This window comes from Tursiops truncatus, chromosome 3 (assembly GCF_011762595.2).
Source record: "Tursiops truncatus isolate mTurTru1 chromosome 3, mTurTru1.mat.Y, whole genome shotgun sequence".
Taxonomy (NCBI): domain Eukaryota; kingdom Metazoa; phylum Chordata; class Mammalia; order Artiodactyla; family Delphinidae; genus Tursiops; species Tursiops truncatus.
The window spans coordinates 111,569,619-111,592,755 of NC_047036.1; the positions used below are offsets into that span (position 1 = coordinate 111,569,619).

General features: G+C 55.1%; 1 protein-coding gene across 15 annotated transcripts in view; it reads left to right on the forward strand.

The window, feature by feature from the left end:
- JADE2 (jade family PHD finger 2) overlaps positions 1-23,137 on the forward strand; it is a 51,984-nt gene that overhangs the window by 21,823 nt on the left and 7,024 nt on the right. For 14 of the 15 annotated variants that reach the window (XM_073802528.1, XM_033853183.2, XM_033853177.2 and 11 more), the window contains 7 exons: positions 2,317-2,474; positions 6,686-6,846; positions 7,518-7,729; positions 8,982-9,149; positions 10,640-10,756; positions 12,011-12,475; positions 21,408-21,525. In XM_073802528.1, coding sequence (XP_073658629.1) covers positions 2,317-2,474; positions 6,686-6,846; positions 7,518-7,729; positions 8,982-9,149; positions 10,640-10,756; positions 12,011-12,475; positions 21,408-21,525 — 1,399 coding nt within the window. The remainder of the gene's footprint in view (positions 1-2,316; positions 2,475-6,685; positions 6,847-7,517; positions 7,730-8,981; positions 9,150-10,639; positions 10,757-12,010; positions 12,476-21,407; positions 21,526-23,137) is intronic. The other variant, XM_073802529.1, reaches the window with a different exon arrangement.

The window sequence follows — 23,137 nt, forward strand, 5'->3', positions numbered from 1 at the left end:
ATATATCCATGGTGTGTATCACCTGTTCATGGGGGTTCAAAAAGCATTGCCAAGGAACCAGCTGGGGGCCCAGAAGGGCCCTTTTATTCAGGCATTCATTTAATCATCCACTCAGTCACTATTTATTGAGCACCTACTATGTGCCAGTCACCCTGCCAGGCATTGAGAATGTTGCAGAGAATAGGACAGGTGTGGCAGGAGAGATGACAAGAAGCAAGCAACATGCATACACCAGTTAATTTTCAGGAGTATAAGTACTGAGACATGAGGCAGAGTGATGGGCTGGAAAGTGGCTCTGTCGGGTGGTTGGCGGCCCTGAGCCAGGGTGATCAGGGTGATCCCTCAGGGGTGACATTTAAACTACAGCCCAGGATCAGGGAACAGCAAGAGGTTTCAAGCTCACCTGTGCCTTTTTGGAGGGGCACACAGTGGCACTTGGCTCTTGGACGGTTGATTTCCGGTGCAAGATGACAGGCTTTCACTGTTGGGCGGTTCCTTTTGGCATCAGAGCAACAGGGCATTAGATGTCGTACCACGTGGCTTGCCAGGGTTGGGAGAACTTTGAGACAGTCACCAGTCCACTGTGGGTTCAGTTTACCCCCACCAGGTCCTATACTGGGTCCCAGAGGGCAATAACCCAGCCCCAGCCAGCAAAGGGAGGTGCCGAAGGATACCACAGAAGCACCCAGTACCTGAGTTTGTGTTTTTCTATCAGCCGTCTTGCTACTTGCTAATAAGATATGCAAATTATCAGGGCTGTGAAATCTTTGCACATTTCATCTTCTGTTTAATTAGCATTTAATCGTAATCTCATTTTAATTTTTTCACACTGGCACCCTAATTAAATGTTAGGGTGTTAGCCTTAACAGTTAAGTTATATTGGCAAATAGAGTCTTCAAGAAACTTGACCTTTTGCAAGCCAGGGCCCTCTCTAGCTAGATGCAGACATTAATTAGTTTTCTGCAAGATGCTGCCTTGAGCCCCCTTGGTGTGCCCATTTCAGTTGTTTCCTTGTGGTTACAGCCCTAGATTCAAGTGAGACACACAGCCAGCGGGTGGGGCCTCCCGCAGGCAGAGATTACCACTGAATGGCTTGTCACGAGCCTCTGGAAGGCCAGTGGATACTGATTCTTCCGGGGAGGGGAGTGGGCTCGGAGCTGGGTCTGAGGCCTGGAGGACTCCTTGAAGTGGTTTCTCTTCTCTCCACACTGTGAACTCTCCTTTAACTTGTGATTCTCATGTGATGATCACTGGGAAAGTTGGTACCAAAGCAAGTCACACAGTGTCCAGTGCTGCCACCAGGTCCTACAGCAGCCCTTTGTGGAGGACCCAGTGAGGCCGAGCAGCCAGGGCAGGTGAGGCACTGCCAGTGCCACTGAGGCTTGCCTTGGAGGTTGCTCTGGGGTGGGGGCAACAGACAGAATGTGGGAAGAGCTGTTTCCCCCCGAGTGAGCAGGTGCTCAAAAGAAAACCAAAGCATGAGGGTGCGTCCAGTCACGGCCTGGCCCTGAGGGAATTCGGATGGGCTTGATTGAGAAGGAATTCAACACACTCCTCCTACCCCATCACAAACAGAGAATGGTACTTCAGAGCTCCCACCGAGCAGGGCTCATGGTATCCTTGTTCTTTTTTTTTTTTTTTAATTTTTATTGGAGTAGAGCCGATTTACAATGTTATGTCAGTTTCAGGTGTACAGCAAAGTGAACCAGTTACACATATACATATATCCACTCTTCTTGAGTTTTTTTTTCCCATAGAGGCCATCACGATATCCTTGTTCTTGAGAGACCATGGAGACCCTGACCCATGAGAGGCTATTCTCTGGGCTGCCCCAAACCCTGGGCTCTCCCTCAGCTATCTGCACGAGGCCCTGGCACGTAGTCGCCTGGACTCTTTGACGCTAGTGACTGTGGTAGCAACAGCAAACATAACTTTGGATCTTCAGCAGAAATTTCTGAACAGTTACTTCACGGCAGTATTGCATTCACAGACGCCTTTCTGCCATCTGATGTTTCCTCACTGTGTTTGCTTTTCTCGGCAAGTCTTTCCTCTTCTCTCTGAGGTCCACTACCGTCCATCAGTCATATTCTGTCCTTGAGCAGGTCAGAGCACATAAATTCAGTCCAATGCATTTATTGAAGATCTTCTGTGTGCTGGGTTCAGAGAAGATGCATTCTTGTACTTAGTACTTTTGTGCCATCTTCTTATTTTTGAGTGAGTGGGCTTTCTGCATTTGCCTTTTCCTGCCCTGGCCTGTGAAGCAGGTCACACTGAGGCAATCTGAAGCCATTCTCTCTCCACCTTTGCTCCCCACAGGTTTTCCGGACAGACTTGATCACAGCCATGAAGATTCCAGACTCATACCAGCTCAGCCCGGATGACTACTATATCCTGGCAGACCCATGGCGACAGGAATGGGAGAAAGGTGTGCAGGTGCCTGCGGGGGCAGAGGCCATTCCAGAGCCCGTGGTGAGGTGAGCCGGGAAGCCCAGGCCGGGGGGGCCGTAGGCAGGGGATGAAGGGGAGGCTAGGACCAGTCAAGGGATTCCTTTCTAGTGTGTCTCTATTCTTAGATTCTTTTGCCCTAAAAAACACTGCAGTGTTCCAGAAATACTGCAGGCCAAGGGTTTGAGCTTGGGCTCAGCTCTGGAGCCAGACAGCCTGGGTTCAAATTGCCAGTCATATTCAGTACGACCTTGGGCCAGAAATGTAATCTCCCTGGGTGTCAGTTTCCTTGTGTGTAAAATGGGAGTGATAACAATAGCACCTGCCCCATGCAGTGGTCGAGATGATGTAGAGAAACGATGCATGGCAGGTCCTGGACACAGGACCTGGCACACATGAGCACTCAGTGAAAACTGGCCGTGGGTTAGCTTGACGTCGATCCAGACTGGGTCCCACCAGAGGATCTTCTCAGGGAAGTCTCCAGGTTTTCAACTAGTCCTTGAGATAGGGATAAGCCACGCTCTTGACTTCTTCAGCCTTTTTAAGGAGTTCTTAGCAGGAGGGAGTTTAAGGAGTTCTTAGCAGGAGGGAGTTTAAGGAGTTCTTAGCAGGAGGGAGTTTAAGGAGTTCTTAGCACACACATCAGATGTTCACGAAGCAGCTGCTACGACCAGACTCTGAGGAGGCCCTCCTGCCAGGGCTGGGCCAGGGTTGGCTCAGGGATGAGTCCTCTTTGGGCTGTGGTGCCTTCTGCTCTTGTAGGTCAGAGAGCCACCTGGTGCTCTTGTCAGGAGGTGGCCTTGTGGCCATAAGCCTTGCATCCAGTGACAGAGCTCAGCCAAGTGCTTCTTGCTGCACCCCGGGAAGCCCTCCAAGTCATGCCTTGGGACACAGGGGCCTACTGTCCTGGCCTCCTCTGCCCACCAGCTTGCCTGGGCTGGGCAGCTCGTGTTATTGGCAGTTCATTCCCGGCCTTGGCAGCCCTGTGGCTCTCACTTAGGCCCATTTTGACCAGGCCTGGGGCAAAGATCTCAGCTGTCACCTCCCTTGACATTGGCACTGTTGCTTCCTGGCAGCCACACCTATGACTGGCTCACAGACACCCAGTGCCTGTCTGATGCCAGGCCTGTGCTGGGCATGGGACTACAGAGGCGAAGCAGACTCTGAGCCTCACTCGGTGGTCAGTGAGGATTGGGTGTTGGGCAGTGCTCAGCCTCCTGGGCTCCCAAGGGCTGAATGCCTACCAGCTCTTCAGCCCTCTGAGAATCAGGGAAGCTCCAGGCCTCTCTGGACGGGAGTGTATGTGGGATTTAGAGAAAGAATTTATCCTACACATCCTCTGCCCAGGGCCAAAAACGTGGGTCGGCCTCCTAGCCAGTTTCGCACCCTCAGCTCTGCAGACTGAAGAACTGTTACCGACCTCTTTGAACCTGTTTCCTTCTCTGTAAAATGGGTCTAAAAACAGTGCATGCCTGATACTGTGGTGGTGAGGATTAAATGAGAATTCGCACGCCAAGGGCCCAGGATAATGAGGCAGAGGGGTGGGCCACCAGCTGGGCAGAGAGGAGTGAGTCCTGATTGGGCTCAGCCCATGTCCTTGATGTCAGTGTCAGGTGGTTCCAGAAACATCCGCCGGCCTGGGTGATTACTTGCAGATGCCTCCACACCAGTAGCTTGGCTTCAGTTGGTGTTTTACCTGTTGACATCAAGACGAGAGCATGTGTTCAGACAGCTCTGGCTCTACTAGGTACATTCCCCATATACACATGGCTGCTCTAGGCCGACAGGAGCCAGGCACTCCTGGACCATCCATGCTCTTTGGAGAGGATAAACTGGAGGGGGAGGGATGCTCTCGTGGAGATATCTCTGTGCCCCATCTTTCCCTGTCTCCCTCCAGCCTGGTCCCTACATCTCCTGGGGTGCCTTCCACTGCACAGCCCTCATCTGGAAGCTAGCACGGCAGCCACCATGCTCAGAATTGTTATAGGAACTCTGTTCCTGAGAACTTGCTATGCTGAACCTGTTAACACTCATCTTCTCATTTAATTATCATATTGGCCCTCTAAAGGGCATATTGCTGTCCCCATTCTATAGATGAGGAAGTCAGGAAATTCTGGGGAATTCCCTGCCTGACCACCACCAGGGCCTTGTGGGCTGGGCCGGGAAAACACAGGCCACGGGAACAAGCCCTGGGTTGCCCCTGTGTGTCCCAAAGAGAGTCTTATGCCCTGATCACCCTGGCTCGCTGACTCTGCCCTCCCCTGCTGCTACCCTGGCTCCCTCCATCCCTCTCTCCTTGCCCAGTCCTCCCTGGCCCTTGAGCAGGTCTGCCCACCTCACGGTCTGAAACTTCTCTGGATAATGAGAACCTCTCACTCTCAGATCATGAATTGAGGGAGGGCCTACACTGCTCCCTCGGTGTGGCCAAAAGACTCAGCTCAGGGCAAAACCAACCTCTGGTGTCTGTCTGGTCTCCTGGAGTAGAGAGCCCTCCCCTTCTCCAGATCCCAGCCCAGCCATCCACCTCCTCCCAGATGACCTCAGTCTTACTGGCTGCAGCTGAGACTGAGGCCTTGGCCTAGGGTAAGGTCTGTCCACCCTTGATAGGAGTGTTTCCTCCATAGTCAGAGCCAGAAGAGGCCACACAGATGAAGATGAGAGCCCCAGGAAGTACAGGAAATGCCTTTTTTGTTGTGAGCCGTCTAACCTCAGCTTCCCAGAGAAAGGAATGTGATCTCGGCCCCAAGAGGTCTGGCCAGGTGGCAGCTGACTGAGCACACAAGTGTGGGTAGTTATGCCAGTAGGTGGTGGGCATTCGGGCAAGAGTTATCCAAAACCCCAGCTAAGCGTATGCTGGGGGCACACACAAAGCAGGGTCATGGCAAAATTACGGTGTTTTTCAAAGACTATGTTAATTTAAATAAGAGCCCCATGAGGAAAGGCAGAATTTTGTAGGACCAAGAGTACTAATATTCCTTCTATTTGGAATGATCTGGGGGCCGGGGGGCATCACGTCATTATCTTTGCCTAAGACCTTCCTTAATCTGGGCATCTGGTGTGGGAAAAGGTGGTGCCAGGCCCTTGCCCTTTCTCCTTGTCTCTCTCAGTCTCCTCTGGGCCTCCCTCTTGCCTGGAGGCCACTCTGCCTCCCTGTCTCCTTCATCCTTCCTGCCCCCCTTGCTGACACCGGGGCATTTCCTGGCGCCCAGGAGCCCTCCCCACAGCTGAGCCACGTCTGTGCATCCAGAGCCCTGCCTTCTCCTCCCCAGTCGGCGCTGAGTCACAGCCCCTGGCAGCCCTGCCTTCGACCCCAGGAGGCCTCTCGGGCAAGTAAGGGGCCTCTCAGCCCTGGCAGGGCTGGCCAGATGGAGGCCAGGCTCCGCAGCAATAACCATGGCAACTGGTAGGGGGTGGGAAGAGCTGGCATTCTGAACTGGCATCAGGAACTGAGGGGCAGCACACAGCTGATCGAAGAGAGGAAGCTGTGCTCTCCCAAGGCAAAACACCCTCATTCCATTTCAGGAGAAGCAAAGTGTATATCTTAAAATACATACTCACACACATATAGTGCTTACTACATGCCAGGCACAGTTCTAAGAGCTCTACATGTATTCATCCATTTAATCCTCATGCCAACTGTAGATGGTAGGTACTGTTATCATTAGCCCATTTTCTGGGGCACAGAGAAGTTAAGTGGCTTACCCAGAGTCACACATTAAGTGGTGGAGCTGGACTTGGAGACCTCACCCTGCAGTCAGGGCACTTCCAAGCTGCCTCAGAGGCAGAGCCATGGCCTGGGGGTGGGCTGACCTGGAGTGTGACCCTGAGACTGTAGCAGGTGCATCCTCTTCACCCCAGAGGAGCCCTGGCCTCAGTGCCCCTGAGGCTCTTGGTGGAGGAGGGGCCAGAGCTTGTGAGGGCCTGGAAGCAATCCCTGGCCTCTCCCCAGCTTTGAGGGGTACGCTGAAGGACCTGGAGGCCAGCTGGTTCTATCCCCCTGGTCCCAAAGTGGCTGGGCATTGCCCAGGACAGCACTTGGAATGCCTCCTACAGCCTCTGCAGGGTGGGCGGGTGGGAGGAGGGAATGGAAGGAGGTGGGCCCTGCTCGGCATCAAAGTCTCACACCTCACTTGCTCACTAGCTCCTCAGCCAGGCTGGCCAACTTGCTAAAGGCCCCCAGACCCAGCAAGAGTAGCAGGCTGAGGGCACCCTCCCCTCACACCTTCTCTTGATTTCCTAGGATTCTTCCACCATTGGAAGGCCCCCCTACCCAGGTGTCCCCTAGCGGCTCCGACCTTGGTGAGGGCTCCCAGCCTGATTGGCCAGGGGGCAGCCGCTATGACCTGGACGAGATTGACGCCTACTGGCTGGAACTCATCAACTCGGAGCTCAGGGAGATGGGTAGGTGACCCGCCAGCTGAGAATGGGGTGGGGGCAGACCAAGGAGGGTTTTCTTCTGAACCCCAGCATCCTCACCCTCAGGAGGGCAGTGGCCATCACTGGGCTTTGGCACGCCACAGGTCTGGGGGGAAAGTCCCTGCTGCGTTACTGATTACTGTGCTTCAATGTCTGTAGCTCTCAGGTGGAGGCAATAAGAGCATGTCATTTATACGGTTTGGGGGAATACTGTAGTAAGTGTGACTGTTGCATGAAGATTGAGTGAGCGCTAGGAGTCTAGGATTACAAATGGGGCCAGGGTCAGCTGGTATGGGCCTTCCGGCTGGAGCCCACCATGTCCCAAGAAGGGCCCGCTCTGCCATATTCAGCCACCTTCCCAGGTCCCCCCCATACACATAGCTCGAGCAGTGGGTTCCCCGCGGAGCCGGCTGCATCCCAGAGACACTTCATGGTATCTGTGTGTACACAAGCATGTGTGTGGTCACAAGCAGTGTCTGAAGTCAACACCACACCAGGCCCCGGGGGCCTTTGAGGTTGCGTGGTCCAGCGCAGTCAGTTTTTGGACCATGGAGCTGGGGTCCTGAGATAGTGCAACCAGTGAGTGGGTGGAAGCCCTCCTGTACATCTGCCCTGAGAGGCCAGGCTCCTGACACCCTGCCCTGCTGTCCTCGCAGAGAGGCCAGAGCTGGATGAACTGACGCTCGAGCGCGTGCTGGAGGAGCTGGAGACTCTGTGCCACCAGAACATGGCGCGGGCCATCGAGACGCAGGAGGGGCTGGGCATCGAGTATGATGAGGATGTCGTCTGTGACGTGTGCCGCTCTCCCGAGGGTGAAGATGGCAACGAGATGGTCTTCTGCGACAAATGCAACGTCTGCGTGCACCAGGTAGGCAGCCCCCATTGCCGTCCCCATGCTGTGCAGGCAGGCCCCTGCCTGACCCGATCACCCTGGCTGTAGGGGTGCAGCAGCACTGTGGGCACGGGCCCCTGAGAAGGAGGGCAAGGGGGTGGAAGGGAATGGCGTGAATGCCCGTGGTGCCAGGGATACCCAGGGCCCCTCGGCTCAGCCCCCTCAGCCAGATTTGAGTAACGCCCATTGGATGGTCTTTCTGTCCTGTCCTGCCGGCCTCCCTCAGATTCTCCGCACTGAGCACCCTACCCCCTCCTCACCATCCTGAACTTACAACGAGGCAGCACAGTGTAGTGATCGAGAGCAGAGCCTGGAGCCAGGCCACCTGGTTTCAAACCATGGCTCTGCCCTTTGCAAGCTATTTGATTTTGGGTAAGTTTCTTAATCTCTCTGAGCCTCTGTTTCCTCAAGTATAAATAAAAGTAAGTTGTTGTGAGGATTAAGTTCCTTACTATGAGTCATTTGGTTAGAATGGTATAGTAAGAGTTGTTCGTGTTTGTTAACAGTATTGGTATTATAAACCAGGTGCCGCCTGACTAGGCTCCCCTCTTGATCTTGGGCCCCAAGGCTATAGGTCTGGGGCATCTCTGGGCCTTGTTTGTAGAAGATGTAGAAGACCTGACTGGAACCCAGTGGACCCACTCTGGCCCTAACTTTGAGGCCCTCCCTTACCCACTTCTGCTTGAATAGCACCCAGGGAGCTTAAAAGGGCTTCACCTGGCTGGCAGGTTGGTAGGCAGTGCACCACCCTCCTCATTCATCTACGTCCCTTATACCCAGCAGCTCTTAGATCCATAAGCCCTAGGTATTACCAGAAGGGTGCCCGATCACAGATCCCTGTGAAAAAAGATGAAAGCTCTGGGCCTTGTCCTCGGGCAGCGTACATACCCAAATTTGTATTCAGTTGAAGGGAGTTCATGGATGCCCCTGAAATCCATCCCCGATTAGGAACCTCTGCCGAAGTGACTGACCTCCCAGCAGAGGGCAGAGCGGAGCCCTTTCACGGAGGACTGTGAGATGGTGAAATTTCAACGCACAGCCCACGCAAAGAGAATCCCTGGAGCCCTTGCATTTTAGTCCCTTAGGAGCTCTCTTTGGCAGAGATGAGTAGCAGTGTCACTCCGTGGCTCCTGGCTTCGGCTGGGGAGAGGACTGTTTATAGCCGAATGCTGACCAGACGCAGATTGGCCAATGCCTCTGACCTGTGACCACCCTGCTCTTTCCCCAGGCATGCTACGGGATCCTCAAGGTGCCCACAGGCAGCTGGTTGTGCCGGACGTGTGCCCTGGGTGTCCAGCCGAAGTGCCTGCTCTGCCCCAAGCGAGGAGGAGCCTTGAAGCCCACTAGAAGTGGGACCAAGTGGGTGCACGTCAGCTGCGCTCTGTGGATTCCTGAGGTGGGCAGATGTGGGGCTGGGGCGGCCCTGGGGCACAGCCGTGGGGAAGTGGGTCTGAACAGAACTCAGAACCCCGACGGCAGAGCACTAGGAAAAGAAGGTGATGGGCCACGTTAAATGGCAGATCTCAGGTGTCGAGCCTGGGAAGAGCTCAGGCAGCAGCCCACAGGGAACTTTACCCATGGACCTAGGCAGAACCTGGGTGGCTATTTCCATGGGAAAATGGGATTATGAGCAACTGGGGGATCCAGGTGGTGTGAGAGCTGGACAGAAGTCAGGCAGCTGACTCTAGGGGAAAGCAGGTTGGGGGTCTACCCAAATCTAGGCGGTGGTCCCAACCAAGGTCAAGTGCTTTTTTTAAAATGAAAATAAGCCAAATGACCTAAAAGGAAATCAGGTGGGGAGCCTGATGAAAATTGGAGAGTAGGGCTGTGGCTGGAATGGGGGGGTGGGCCCAGGTCTGAGTCTAGCGGGGGACCATGGACGATGGGCTGAGCCCACAGTGAGTTAGCAGAGGCCCTGGGCTCCTGTCTTATTTGAAATGTGAAATGCTGACATTCGCTGGCGTTTCAGCTCTCTCCCTGCTGTGTGCCCTGACCCAGAATGAGGCCCCACTCCAGTGCTGCCTGTGCCCGGAAGCAAGCCAGGTGGCCCTGTCAGCAGGTGGCCCCTCCCCTTCCTGGGCTCGCCGTCTGAAAGTCCTTGCTGGGACCCACATCACAGGTTTCTGTGATCATAGTGGTTATGTCAGCAATAGTCGCTTGCGGCCACATCAGCATCTTGAAGTCTGGGACTACCTCTGAGTATACCTGGTCTCGGCACAGCAGGGACACAGAGGATCAACAAGGACCTACCGTGGGGGCTCTTTGGTTCAGGATCTCTGGACAGGGGCCCTTTTTCCCTCCTCAGGCATGGGCAGTAGGAAGGCAAATGTACCCTGCCTCTGGGGCTGAGGAGTGGGCTGTGCCCAGGAGATGGCCATGGTTATAGCCCTGTCCCCATAGGAGGGGCTAAACAAAGACACATCCCGCTTGGCCAGGAAAGCCCTGGAGGTCCCCAAGAAGAGATCCTACCATGGGGACCTATAGTCGCCACCCAGAAAAATAAGTAAAATAAATTCAAGTTCTAATAAGAACTCTGAAGATGCTATAAACAAAGGCCTGAGGTACAAAGGAGAGGGGGACCTTGCATGTACTCATCTGCACATGGAAGCATCTCTGTCTTGAGACTCACACAGTCACAGGCACACATACACTCAGTCAGTTACACACACGGAAGCGCACTCTCCCAGTCACAGTTTAAGCCTAGGCGCTCTAGAGCACACACTTAACACAACGTGGTCAACTTGGGAAGTCAGGAAGGACTTGGGATTCTCCCACTGCTGTGTCTGCCCACCACCTGGTTTCAGCAGACAGGCCCCCCATTTAGGTGATCCCTGGAGGCAGGCTGGGGATGAGAGACCTGATGCAGCTCCCTGTGTCCTGCCCCAGGTCAGCATCGGGTGCCCCGAGAAGATGGAGCCCATCACCAAGATCTCGCATATCCCAGCCAGCCGCTGGGCTCTGTCCTGCAGCCTCTGCAAGGAGTGCACGGGCACCTGCATCCAGGTACACAGCCCCTTCACCCCGCTGCTGCCCGGGAGCCCATGTAGGAGCCAGCTACACAGAGGGGTGTGTCTGGGACACCCTGTAAAGCAGGCCACTGCCAGCACCCTCCACCTGCCCCATGGTGCTACAGACAGAAGCACTGATGTGCCTGGGACAGGGACCAGAGCCAGCACCCCACCTGCCGGGCACTCCTCCATCCCTAGTTCCACTAGGCATGGGTCACAGGCCTGGGGAGCCAGGCTCACCACCCCGTTACAGTAGTGAGGGGGCTTTCCCCAAGAGCAAGGGTCTGTGGGCTTAATAAGTACATTGACCTCTCTTCTGATGTCAAACTTGACATGTCAGAGGGGTAAGACTCAAACTTTTCCTCCAACTAAGCTAACAGGCTCTCCCTACACATGGCAGGGCTGTGTTAGTTTGTTGACAGTAACGGTTCCCAAATTCTAGGGCGTATCAGTATTACCCAGAGGACTTGTTAAAACACAGATTGCTTGGCCTACCCCCCAGAGGTCCTAATTCTGTAGATCTGTAGGTGGGGCTGAGAATTTGCATATTTCTAGCAAGCTCCCATGTGATATTGATGCTCCTGGCCTATAGGTTGGGAAGTGGGAGGGCCATCCTTTCTCTCCCTTGTCTCTTCAGGAACAGTTGTCATTGTAAGCACTAGATGTACCTCCACCCATTTATAAGACTTTCAGAATGGTTTGTGAGTGCAGCGTAAACGGCCACTAAGATTTCGATGGGTTATTGCTGAAACAGTTGTCAGCTACCCACAGCCATCATCCCAGGCAACTCAGGCCCTGAGTTGGCCCTAACTGCCTGGACAGGAGAAGAAGGAAGGGACCCAACTCCAGCCCCTCTTCCCAGAGGACAAGGGAGGGGCACAGCTCCCCATCTTAGATAACATTGCAGGAGCAGAGGAGGCAGGGACCCATCAACAGCCTCTTTCTTTCGATGCCTCAGATCCAAAGTCATTGTCCGCACAGAAGTGCAGCTTGTCCCCAGAGGGATTGTCAGTCATCTGATTGTTGACTTCCCCAGGGTATATGATGCTGTCCAGCTCCCCCAGAGCTCCCCTTCCCATCTTCCATGACTCCCTCCACAACCTGCAGGATGTTGGCAGCCCGTGCCATTTTGTTTAGGGTCTTGCCAGCATTCTGCATTCTCAGTGTAACCCTGGGGGATGCCCCACATTCTTCTTCCCTCCCACCAGGGCTCCCCTCATACCTCACGCTGCCCTTCCTCTCCCTCTAGTGTTCCATGCCTTCCTGCGTCACGGCATTCCACGTCACATGCGCCTTTGACCACAGCCTGGAAATGAGGACTATATTAGCAGACAACGACGAGGTCAAGTTCAAGTCGTTCTGCCAGGAGCACAGTGATGGGGGCCCACGGGGTGAAACCACGTCCGAACCCGTGGAGCCCAGCCCAGCCAGCGAGGACCTGGAGAAGGTGACCCTACGCAAGCAACGGCTGCAGCAGCTGGAGGAAGACTTCTATGAGCTGGTGGAGCCAGCCGAGGTGGCTGAGCGCCTGGACCTGGCTGAGGTGCTGGTCGACTTCATCTACCAGTACTGGAAGCTGAAGAGGAAAGCCAACGCCAACCAGCCACTGCTGACGCCCAAGACCGACGAGGTGGACAACCTGGCCCAGCAGGAGCAGGACGTCCTCTACCGCCGCCTGAAGCTCTTCACGCACCTGCGGCAGGACCTGGAGAGAGTGAGTCCCCCTGCCGCCCCCCAGCCCGCCCGCCCGGTGGGCAACCCAGGAGGCCTTTCCACCCCTCCCTCGCTGCCCTGGAGCAGCCATGGTTCACCAGGACACATTGTGAGCTCTGGCCAAGGCGCTGAGGGCCTCGGGGTCTCAGACAGGTTTGGGGTAACTGAGAGTTTGTAGAACAGGGGAGGATCCAGCTCTGGGGTCTCTGAGTCCCTCTCGTCCCAGCCCTTTTGCAGGCCTGGTGAAGGGTGGGGCCCCTGCCAGGACTGTGAGGCTGGGAAACACCAGGGCTAGGGCAAGGACCCAAGCTTCTGACTCCTGGTGGTCTCTGTGGGCCCTGCCTGGTCCCAACACACGTGCTTTGCTTAGAGTCGGAGGCAGGGGAGGAGCTGGGAATCACAAGTGAGTTGAATCAGTGTAATAAGCACATGCTGGGCCAAAGCAGGGAAGACAGGTGTGAGTGCAGCTCCTGGGGGTGCTGGGTAGAGGAAACAGTGTGAGCAGAGGCACGGGCTGGAGACCAGCTGCGGCCTGTGTGGAGTGGAAGGATGGGGCTGGGTGGGTGGACCAAAGTGTGTCTGGAAGCTGCAGAAGTGTTTTAAGCGGGGACTCTCCTGCTGTGGCTGCAGATTCCAAACGCTCACCCTGGAGGTGGAATCACAGGGCCCAGATGGAGTGAGCGGGTTGGCCAAAAGCCCTCAGCTGTGCCCTGGGGGGCAGGGGATCTTGCCTTGGTCCAGGCGCATCGCTTTGGGGGCTGAGTGAGATGAGGAAGACGTGCAGACACCTCGGGTTTGGGCTGGGCCGTGGAGGTTGGGGACCAGTGAGAGTTGCTTTCCTAGAGCATGGAGGCCCCCCAGAGCCTCTAATGCCTGCTGTTCCTCCCAGAAAGAAGGGGAAAGAGTCCTGCCTTCTGTGGAGCGTGCCCTTGAACTTGGCTTTTTTGGTACCCCTCCCCTGACTCCTCCAGCTGATAAAGTACCACCCCCCAAGTTGGGGGCACCCCAAGGATGAAGCAGGGTGTCCCAAGTCCTTGATCCAGTCCTCTGAACCCCAGGTGCTCTTCTGGCCTCTCCTCTGGGGTACATTCAGTTCTAGGATTCGGAGTATGAGGGGTCATGTCCGGGGGACACAGACTCACATGCCTGCCCGCTGCCCAGGCCATGCTGGGAGACAGCCAGGGTGGAAGCATCAAGGGGGCTTTGTGGGACTTAAGGCAAGCTGCTTTGCTTAGGCATGTCTCAGTTGGCGCGTCTGTAGAATATGGTTAGAGCAATTCAGCAGATGTTGTGCTGTGGGCTGGGCGGGGCGGGGCAGGGGGGCACGGAGGTGGAGGCTCTGAAACTGGACCCGGCTTCTCCACCCTCCTGCACCCCACGCATCTGCCCTGAGGCCTGGTCACGTGGAAATGACCCTGTTGGCCTGGGAGGGAGCTTACTGCCTGGCAGCCAGCCTGCCACCAGGTCAGAAGGTGGGGGGCAGGGGGATCACCAAATGTCCACGGCTCCAGCCACGACAGAGAGCAGGGCCACCTGCGCTGCAGTCACCGCTTCCCGGGTAGCCCAGCCTCCTGTCTCCCAGGGCCATCAGGTACAAATCCTTCCGAGACCAGAGCTGCTTCCACACTTGTCCTCAGGCCACCCTCGAGTCTCCACCCGCAGGGTCTTGAGTACAGACACCCTGCTTTGAGCCCTCCTGTTTCCAAACGACTCATCACATCTGACCTCCCTGGTCTGTGCTGCTCAGCCCACATGTCTGGCCCTGGCTCGGCTGCGTGGAGAGGTCAGGGGACGGGCTCACCTATTGAACCATCATCCTGGAAAAAGAGTTGAGAGGTAGATATTGCCATCCATAAGGAGCAGATGGGGAAGGTGGGGCTCAGAGAGGTGAAGAAAGCCTTGGAGGAATGTGTGTTTTCTAGAGTTGAGTTGAATTGGGGCCTGAATAGGAGAGGAGTTTGTCAGAGAGTTGTTGGCTTATTCTCTATTCTGTACATTTCCTGGGCAAAAGTACTCCCTTCTCAGTCCCCCGACCTCTCGACCCCATTGTCAGCTGGTACAGGTGAAGCCAGGGCCTGAGGTTGTCATGGGCTAGGATACTGAGGTAGCTCTGGGGCTCCTGGGTCTGTGCCTCACAGACCCCTTTGGTTGAGGCACAAAGCCCTCCAGGTGTGAGTTGGTCCACTCTTCCCCAGGAAGAGGAGGGCAGGGCCAGCCTTGGCAGGGTTCAGGAGGGCCCTGTCAAAATGCTGCTTCTCCAGCAGCCTCCAGGCTGGGCTGAAGGGCACCAGCTGAGTGCAAGGCCAGGGAGTGCACAGCCCTGGCAGGCTGAGGAGAGGAAGTCCTACAGCCATGCGCCCGTTGACCCCCTCCGGTCCAGCCTCAGATCGTTTCACGGCCATGCGCTGGTGACTCGAGTGAGTGAACAGGGCCGAGAACTATGCCATGGGGGAGGCTTTCTGCAAAGACCCATGACTGTTAGTGGCCTGGCCAGCAGGCCCAGTCTCTGACCATGACCCTGTGCCAACAGTCAAGAGTATCCAGCCTGTCTCTGGGCACCACGCCAGCTTGGGCTGGATGCGTCGAGGCTTCAAGGCAGGGGTTGAGACTGAGGCTGTGTGTAGCCTGGGTCTACATTCAGTTCCAGCACTTCCAGCTTTGTGCCTTCTGAGTTATAGTTTCTACTTCTCTGAGTTTCAGTTTCCTTTCCTGTAAAATGGGAATAAGGATCTAGCTGACCTTAGATCCCAGGAAAAGATAGGGGATAGAGCTTAGCACACTACCGTCCATTGTTAGTGGTGGTTATTGTTGCTGTTCTGTGTCTTAGAAGGGTGGGCTGCTCAGATGGAGGGCTCCAGGGAGGACTGAAAGGGCAGGCCCAGTGCTAAGGCCCAGGAATCATGCATCCTCCCTGATTGATTTGCCTCCCAAGGCAGGAGTTTTGCTGAGAGAAGCAGGGGTCGTGCTACCACCAGCATGAAATCCCATTTTACGGTCAGCCTAGAAGATATGCTCTCCTAAAATTTCAGCCTTAGGCCTCAGCTGTGGCAGGCAGCACAGGCAGGCATGGCCACTGCAGCCTCCCAGAGTTATTCACAGCTGACAAAAAAATTGCAGCTCTGATGATCAGCGATCAGCCCAACAAACACCGGTTGGTGTCCCCTAGCAACTGTGCTGGTAGTTTGGGCTACGTGGGGCCTCACTGCCTGTGGCTCTGGATCTGGTTACCAGGAGTTTATTGAAGGTTTCACCTGGCCTGAGAGGAGCCGAGAGGGCAGGGGCAGCTTTCAGACACACACGCCCCAGGGGATGGACATGTAGGAACTCCCCATAGCTCTCTCCAGGAGAGGAAGGTCCTGCCCTCCCCCACACTCGCCACCTGCTTTCCTCAGCAGTTGTCACACCTCGTTTACTCTGTCCTCAGTGCCTGGGTTGTGTCTCCTTGACCTCCCACCAAAGCCTATCTTGTCCCAGGCAGCTGTGGCCTCCAGCCTGCAGCTCGTCAACCCCATGGCTCCCAACTCTAGGATTTTTTCCAACCCATTAGCCCCTCCACCCACTCAAACCCTGTCACCCCCTCCAACTGCTTCGGGTCAGTAGCCCCGAATCCCCAATCCCCCTTCTTCACCACAGTCTCCCATTCTCCCTGCTCAGTTCCTCCTTCACTGTCCCCTGCTTTCTTCACTCCCACCCCATGTGGCATTAGCTCACTGCCAGTCCCTTGCACCTGTGCAAAGGCCACACCCCAGGCAGAGCCTCACCCAGTAGGAGGCACTCAGCCCACCAGGAGCGATCCTATAGCAGTGAGCAGGTGAGCCCCCCAGGGTGCCTGCCAGCCAGCCTTGGTGGGACACTAGCCAGCAGCATTCTGGGCTCCCCCATTACCACCTGTCTGCACCCCTGCCCCCCTCCCTCAGGGCTCCCCTGTCTCTTAGCAGACCTCACCTCCTGTTCCTCAGACCAGAACCGTCCAACTCCTTGCCCAGTGGTGCCCTCTGTACCCGTTCTCTGCCCTTTTCTCCCATGTCCTCCCCTCCCCGCCCCCCAGGGATTTCTTTCCAGCCCACACCCCGCAGCACAGGAGTATCTATCTTGTCTTCACCCGCTCTCCGTCTCCAGGATTCCTCCAGTGTCCATATTCATTTTACCTTCTCCCATCTTCAAAAGCAAGTCCTCCCTCCCCGTGTCCCTCTAGTCATGGGTTTCTCACCCTTGTTACTCTCTCTCCTTTTCTGTCATCCCTCACTGTTCTTACTTCCTTGCTTCTCACTCTGCTTAGGCTCCTGCCACCACCATATTCCAGAACCTTCCACCAGGGCCACCTACAGCCTCCATCTCCCGTTTCTCCATCCTCATCCCCCAGCCTTCTCAGCAGTGGTTGCCACAGTCAAGCATGCGCTTGATCTTGAAACACTTTTCCTGTGGGTGCTCTGACCAGACTCCCCCTGATACCCCAGTTCTGCTCCCTCTCTGAGTCCTCCTTGGTCCCAGTGGTCGTTCACCACACTAGGTCTGACCTCTCATTGCGCATCTGCTCCACAGCTTTACTCCCCATCAGGAGGCTGGCTCCAGCCCACACCTGCCTCCCCAGCTCCAGCATCTCATGCCCAGTATGCACTGTCCCCACAGCAACCTCCCCAGGCTCCATGAATGCCCCCTACACTGGTCCATTCTAGCTCAAGATAACTGGCTGGGAGTCCTCCCTGCCCCTCTCCTCTCCTCAGCCCACATCCAGGTTCTCTTTGCAAAACTTGCTGTTATCAAAACAATTTTATCAAAAAGTAAAACCTGCTTTTATTACTGATCCCTGCTCTAGTTCAGGGGGACTTTTCCACTTGATTCTTTTTTGTACTCTTTAATTTTTTTTTTAAAGAGAACATTTTGTCTTTATAATAAGAAAAGAACAATGTAAGAAGTCTGATAGCCTGGGTGGGCTTCTAAGGTGGTATCTATAGTTTTCCCCAAAAACCATCATGGAAGAGGAATCTTACAACATTCAGTAACATGTAGCTATATTACCAAGAATCTTGGGAGAAATTAGAGAAGTAATTGACGATTCCAGGGTGAAGTGGGAATAAGGGGTCACAATGTGACCAAAGTACCAATCAAAGAATGTTGGCACCATTGGGATTCTCACAGAATCTTCCGTAGCAGGAATCTCCAGACGTGAGTGATTGTGTAATGTATGTACCCTTATCATGGAAAGAAAATTGAGCATTTACCTCCAATGTATTGTATTTTTAGTATCTCATTTATATCTTCCATGGTATATTATAAAAGCAAACCTAATCAGAATTTCTAATAGCACCAAAAAAAACCCCAAACACTAGAAGTTCTAATATTTTCTTCCTATGCTGTGATGAGCTGTCAAAATCAATCGCCCATGCAGCTCACTTTGGAGGCCGTTGGCCTAGGACAGCAGTTCTTAGGTTCCATGGTGCTGTGTAAAATGTATATTTGAGGGCCCCCGCCTCCAGAGAGTTTGATATTCCCCCAAGCCTGGGAATCTGTATTTTTAACCAGCCACCCCCAGGGATTTGGGGGTAATCTTGGCCAGTGATTCATTTGAGCCTGCCTTAAGAAACCTTGCTCTAGTGTTTCGAAAAGATTAAAAAAGAAAGAAAGAAAGAAACTACATCTGTTTTTGTTTGTTTGTTTGTTTGTTTGTTTTCGGTACGCGGGCCTCTCACTGTTGTGGCCTCTCCCGTTGCGGAGCACAGGCTCTGGACGCGCAGGCTCAGCGGCCATGGCTCACGGGCCCAGCTGCTCCGCGGCATGTGGGATCTTCCCAGACCAGGGCACGAACCCGTGTCCCCTGCATCGGCAGGCGGACTCTCAACCACTGCGCCACCAGGGAAGCCCTACATCTGTATTTTAATAGGAAGTAGACCTTGGCTGATCTGTTTTTAGGCTGGAAATATTGAATGGCTTGTTCTTAGGCCTCCAAAGTAGCCACGAACCCATCCACCTCTCTTCATCCCTACTGTCCCCATGCGTACTTGGCCACGTGACTGCCAGGAGGAAAGAGACCAGGATATGAGGAGAACAAGGTTGGGCTGTTTAGATGTGGTGGACAGGAATGCCCTCTGGAGGTGATATTTGAGCCAAGACCTGAAGGATGAGGTCTAGCCTTGGGAAGAGAGGGTTGAAGAGCATTTGGGGCCAAGAGTTGGATATATATCAAGGCCCCAAGGCAGAAGTGGGCTGGACACAGAAAGAAAGGGACTGGAGGGCAGTGCGGCTGGAGCTTGGAGAACTGTGGGACATACACTGTGAGGATGACAGTGGGAGGTCAGATTGGGCAAGGGTCTGAGCTATGGCTCTGGGTTTTTTAAGTGTGACAGGAAGAAAACTATATCTGTTTCCTAGGGCTACTGCGACAAAGTACTACAAACTCCGTGGCTTTAAACAACATAAATTTGTTTTCTCACAGTTCTAGAGGCCAGAAATTCTAGATCAAGGTGTTGGCAGGGTTGATTCCTCCTAGAGGCTCTGAGGCTGAAACTCTCCATACCCCTCTCCTAGCTTCCGGTGGTTGCTGGCAACCCTTGGTGTTCTGTGACTTGTAGACCCATGACTCCAGTCTCTGTCATCACATGGCATTCTCTCAGTATGTCTTCACATGGTCTTTTATAAGGACATTAGTCATTGCATGTAGGGCTCACTCATATCCAGTGTAATCTTAACTAATTACATCCAAGGTTCCAGGTGGACATAAATTTTGGGAAAGGGCACTATTCAACCCAGTGCAGAATCTATTGGAGGTTTCAAGGGGAGGAGGATTTACATTTTAAGATTTACATTTGTATTTCAAGAATATTGCTCCAGGATAGCAGAGAGGTCAAAACAGCTGGCTGTCCAGGTGAAGATGATGGGGGTGTCCGGGAGGTGGAGGGAGCTGTTGGGATGGGAGGGAGTCAGGTTCACCGGGAACAGGAATTCCCTGTGGTATTCCAGTCCAGCGGTTAGGACTCCACGCTTTCACTGCATGGGCCCGGCTTCGATCCCTGGTCGGGGAACTAAGATCCCACAAGCTGTGCAGAGCGGCCAGAAAAAAAAGTTCACCAGGAAGGACTGATGGGACATACTGATGGATCAGCTGTGGAGCAGATGAGGAGGGGCTGGTCCTTAAGGATGACTCCTGGGTCTCAGCACTTACACATCCCTGCTCCCTGGTCCCCACCACCACCCACATCCCTCCACAGTTCCCCCTGACCTGGCTCAGTCAGGCCTCAGAGCCTGACACTCTAGCCACAAGGCCTTGCTCTCCTCTCCCCTACCTGGCCTTACTCTGGGTTCTTGTCTTCAGCCTGTGCCCCTCTGTGATCACCTCCCACCTGGCCTATCTGCCCCTTCCTCCAGGGAACCTTCTCACCACCCCCAAGTCTGGGTCAGGGCTGCCTGGGTCAGTACTTGGTCAGCATCTCTCTGCTCTGCTGGGCAGCAAGCTCTCAGAAGAAAGGGGCCCTGGTGGCACTGCTCGTAGCTGAGCCCAGGGCCCAACACAAGCCTGTGCTTAGGGACATGTGGGAGGAGTCCAGGATCTGCAAGGAAGTCAGACGGTGCCATTGAGCTGAAGCAAGGGCAGGCCGGGCCAGGTGGCTGCCCCTTGGGGAGGTGCTGGCCACAGGAGAGCCTGGTGTTAACAGTCTAGGCTGGGGTACGGAGTACTGCTGAGAGTCCGTGCAGAACCTGTTCTCCAGAGGCCTGCTAGCCTGGTTCAGGTGTTCCAGGGTCTCCTTCACGACTAGGCTCAGGAAGGAGAGGAGGAGGCCCACGCCAGCAGAGAGGTCTGATAACGGCTACCCCAGGGCAGTAGAAGTGATGGTCATGACAACAGGCAGGGGCTCTGGAACTCTCAAGTCATGCCCAGGCAGTTTAAGGATATGAAGACTGAACTCAGCCTTGAAGACGGAACCCAGCTGGAGGTAGAATCTGGTGGGACCCGGGATTCCGGTTCCGCGCTTTCTGGCCAGCTGTCCCTGTTGCTGCTGGAGACTGTGACCCAACCTGAGGAAGTGCTAGAGCAAGGCAGTGTCCTGACGGGGAGGAGGCCTGGTCTTGGTCCCAGAGTGTGACGTACCCTGAGAGCAGCCGGTGAGGGATGGCGCGCTGGGCCTAGGGAGGTGCCAGGTGGCCAGGGAGCAATGCGGCGCATCCTTCAGGTGCTTCCAGACCAGTTACAGGGTGGGCCCTGTCCCATGGGCTAAGCAAGCTGGTCTCCCAGGCCCTAAGGGGCTCTTCCTAGCTGGCCTGAGGGAGTCAGGGAGGCCCTGCCCTTCCCCACGAGGAGTTCTGTCTCTAGCCGACCGACTATGGCCGAGTGCACTTGGGCCCTTGACCAGAGCAGCTGTGGGCCTGGCTCAGGGCCAGTGCAGCAAGTGGACCCGGGTCAGCTGCGGGCTGGACCCCTGTGCATCAGGCACAGCCCGTCCGCTCAGAGCTCTTCCGCTGGAGCGCTCTCTACTCATGTGCCAGTCATTCGTGTCTCAGGGTAGGTGGTTTTTGCCCGGGTGCTTGTGGCTAAAGTTTCTTCAATGGAAAGAAGCCTTGGACAGGAGCCAAGGGGTGAACTTGGTGACCTCTCGAGGTCCCCACAAGGCTTGGGGCACTGTGTATACAGGACAGGGCAGCCACGTTGGAAGGGCCTTGGGCACTGGCATGACTCAGCCCGGAAGTTTAGGCCGAGAAGAGGAAGGCAGTCGCCCGCCTGAGCTCCGCAGATGCTCTCCCTGCTGGCTGTGATCCGAAACACAGCCTTGGCCCCGTGGTTTGGATCAGAGTGTTGCAGCTCAGGGCTGAGGATGCATTCAGTGCCTGGGTATTGATTCCCAGATGTCCTGGGCAGGTTAGGCAGTGGTGGCCCCTCAGAGCTAGGAGGTCCGGGTGGTTGCTTGTGAGTAAGGTGGAAAACCTCTCTTGTGTTTCCTCAGGTTAGAAATCTGTGCTACATGGTGACAAGGCGCGAGAGAACGAAACACGCCATCTGCAAACTCCAGGAGCAGATATTCCACCTGCAGATGAAACTTATTGAACAGGATCTGTGTCGAGGTAGGCGTCCCCCCTGCCGGCCGCCGCCACCCCTCCTGTGCACACCCTCAAGGGGCTGGGTCCCAGTGAGGATGTGCGTCTTCGGGGCCTGATGCGGCATGTGTACAGGGTCAGGGGCCACGGGCCCCCACCCCTACCCTCTGTATCCAGTTAGTAGGCCCAGGTGGGGCCCTGCCGGGGTCCTAGGTGTGTGTTGGCAGGCAAGGAGCCAAAGATGCAATGTGGGCATCGGATCTGCCCTCGGGGAGCTTTCTGGTTCACAGGGCGCTCAGGCAGTGCTGGGCCATAGTGGTTCAGGAGGAAATTGCACGTGAACAGGTACAAACCAGAAGTCCCAGCGCCTCTGTGCTGGTGCTGGGGCAGGAAGGGCCCAAGCTGGCGAGCTTCCCTGAACCCCTGTGTGCCTGCGTTTCGATTCTGAAGAAGGCAGCTCTTACGCTTTTGCCATCACATGCATTTAACAGATCTGGAAGTCAAAGGTCAAAGAAGCTCTGACAGTGGTCTTACTTATTAGTTGTGGATATTGCTGGACAACAGGGCCCTTCCTGGACTGTTTACATGTTAAGGAAGGCAGTGCTTAGCCCAGAAAATGGTACTCTAATGTTGAATTGTACGCAGCAGAAGTAGCTGGATGGAGAGATTTTTAAGCCAGGGGCTGCCGCTGCCAGCTCAGCCTGTGGGTCAGGCTGGGCCTGGAGTAGAGGGAGGAGAGCTGCCCGGCCACCACCAGAGCCAATGACTGAGAACCTGCTACTGCCCCACCCCTGCCCAAGAGCTGAGCTGCCTCGACTGTGCTTTGGAATCACCACCTACTCTGGCCCCAGAAGCCAGCACTGCCCAGGACAGGTGCTGGGTCATGGTGGGTCACAGCCATGTAGAGGTCAGGGCTGACCGTGTACCTCAAGGACTATGGCAGCTTCCTGGCTGCCCTTTCCAGGCTCCCTCTCATCTGTCGGTTCCTTCGGCGAGCGCTGATTGAGTATAGACAGGATGCCGGGCTCTGTGGCAGGCACTGCGAGTACCCTGCCATGGACTGAATGGACAGGCTTCCTGTCCTCGTGGAGCTCACCATCTGGAAAGACAAAGGAAAGTGGTGTCCAAGGGGCTGCCGTTGGTGCCAGTGCAGGGACAGAGGTATCAGGGTTGGCTTCATGGTGGTGGTGTTGCCGGAACATCTCAGCGTTCTTAGGACTCACTATGGCCACACATTCAACTGCAGGAAGGCGGCAGAGAGTGGTAAGGTGTGCAGTGCTCACAGGCACAGGATTCCAGAACCATGGTCCGGAGCTTGGAGGGTCGGCATCCCCGCATTGAGCCGGAGACATTCGCAGCTCCTAGACCTGAGTGGCAGCAACAGGCCACCTTTTGGTCAGGGCAGGGCATTTGGAGAGAAGATTAGTTGGCCTCTGAAGCTGATGCCCTCAGTGTTGTGACGCTTGACCCGTAGGGTGAGACATGGGCTACAGGCATATTGCTGAGGCCTGTCTGGCCAGAGGGCTAGAGGAGGTTTCCCAGGGGCAGTGTATTTAAGCTGTGAGCTGAACCAGGTGAAGGACAGGGCAGGGAAACTGCATATTTGGAGACCTGGAGGCCATAGCTGTCTTGTTAGGGA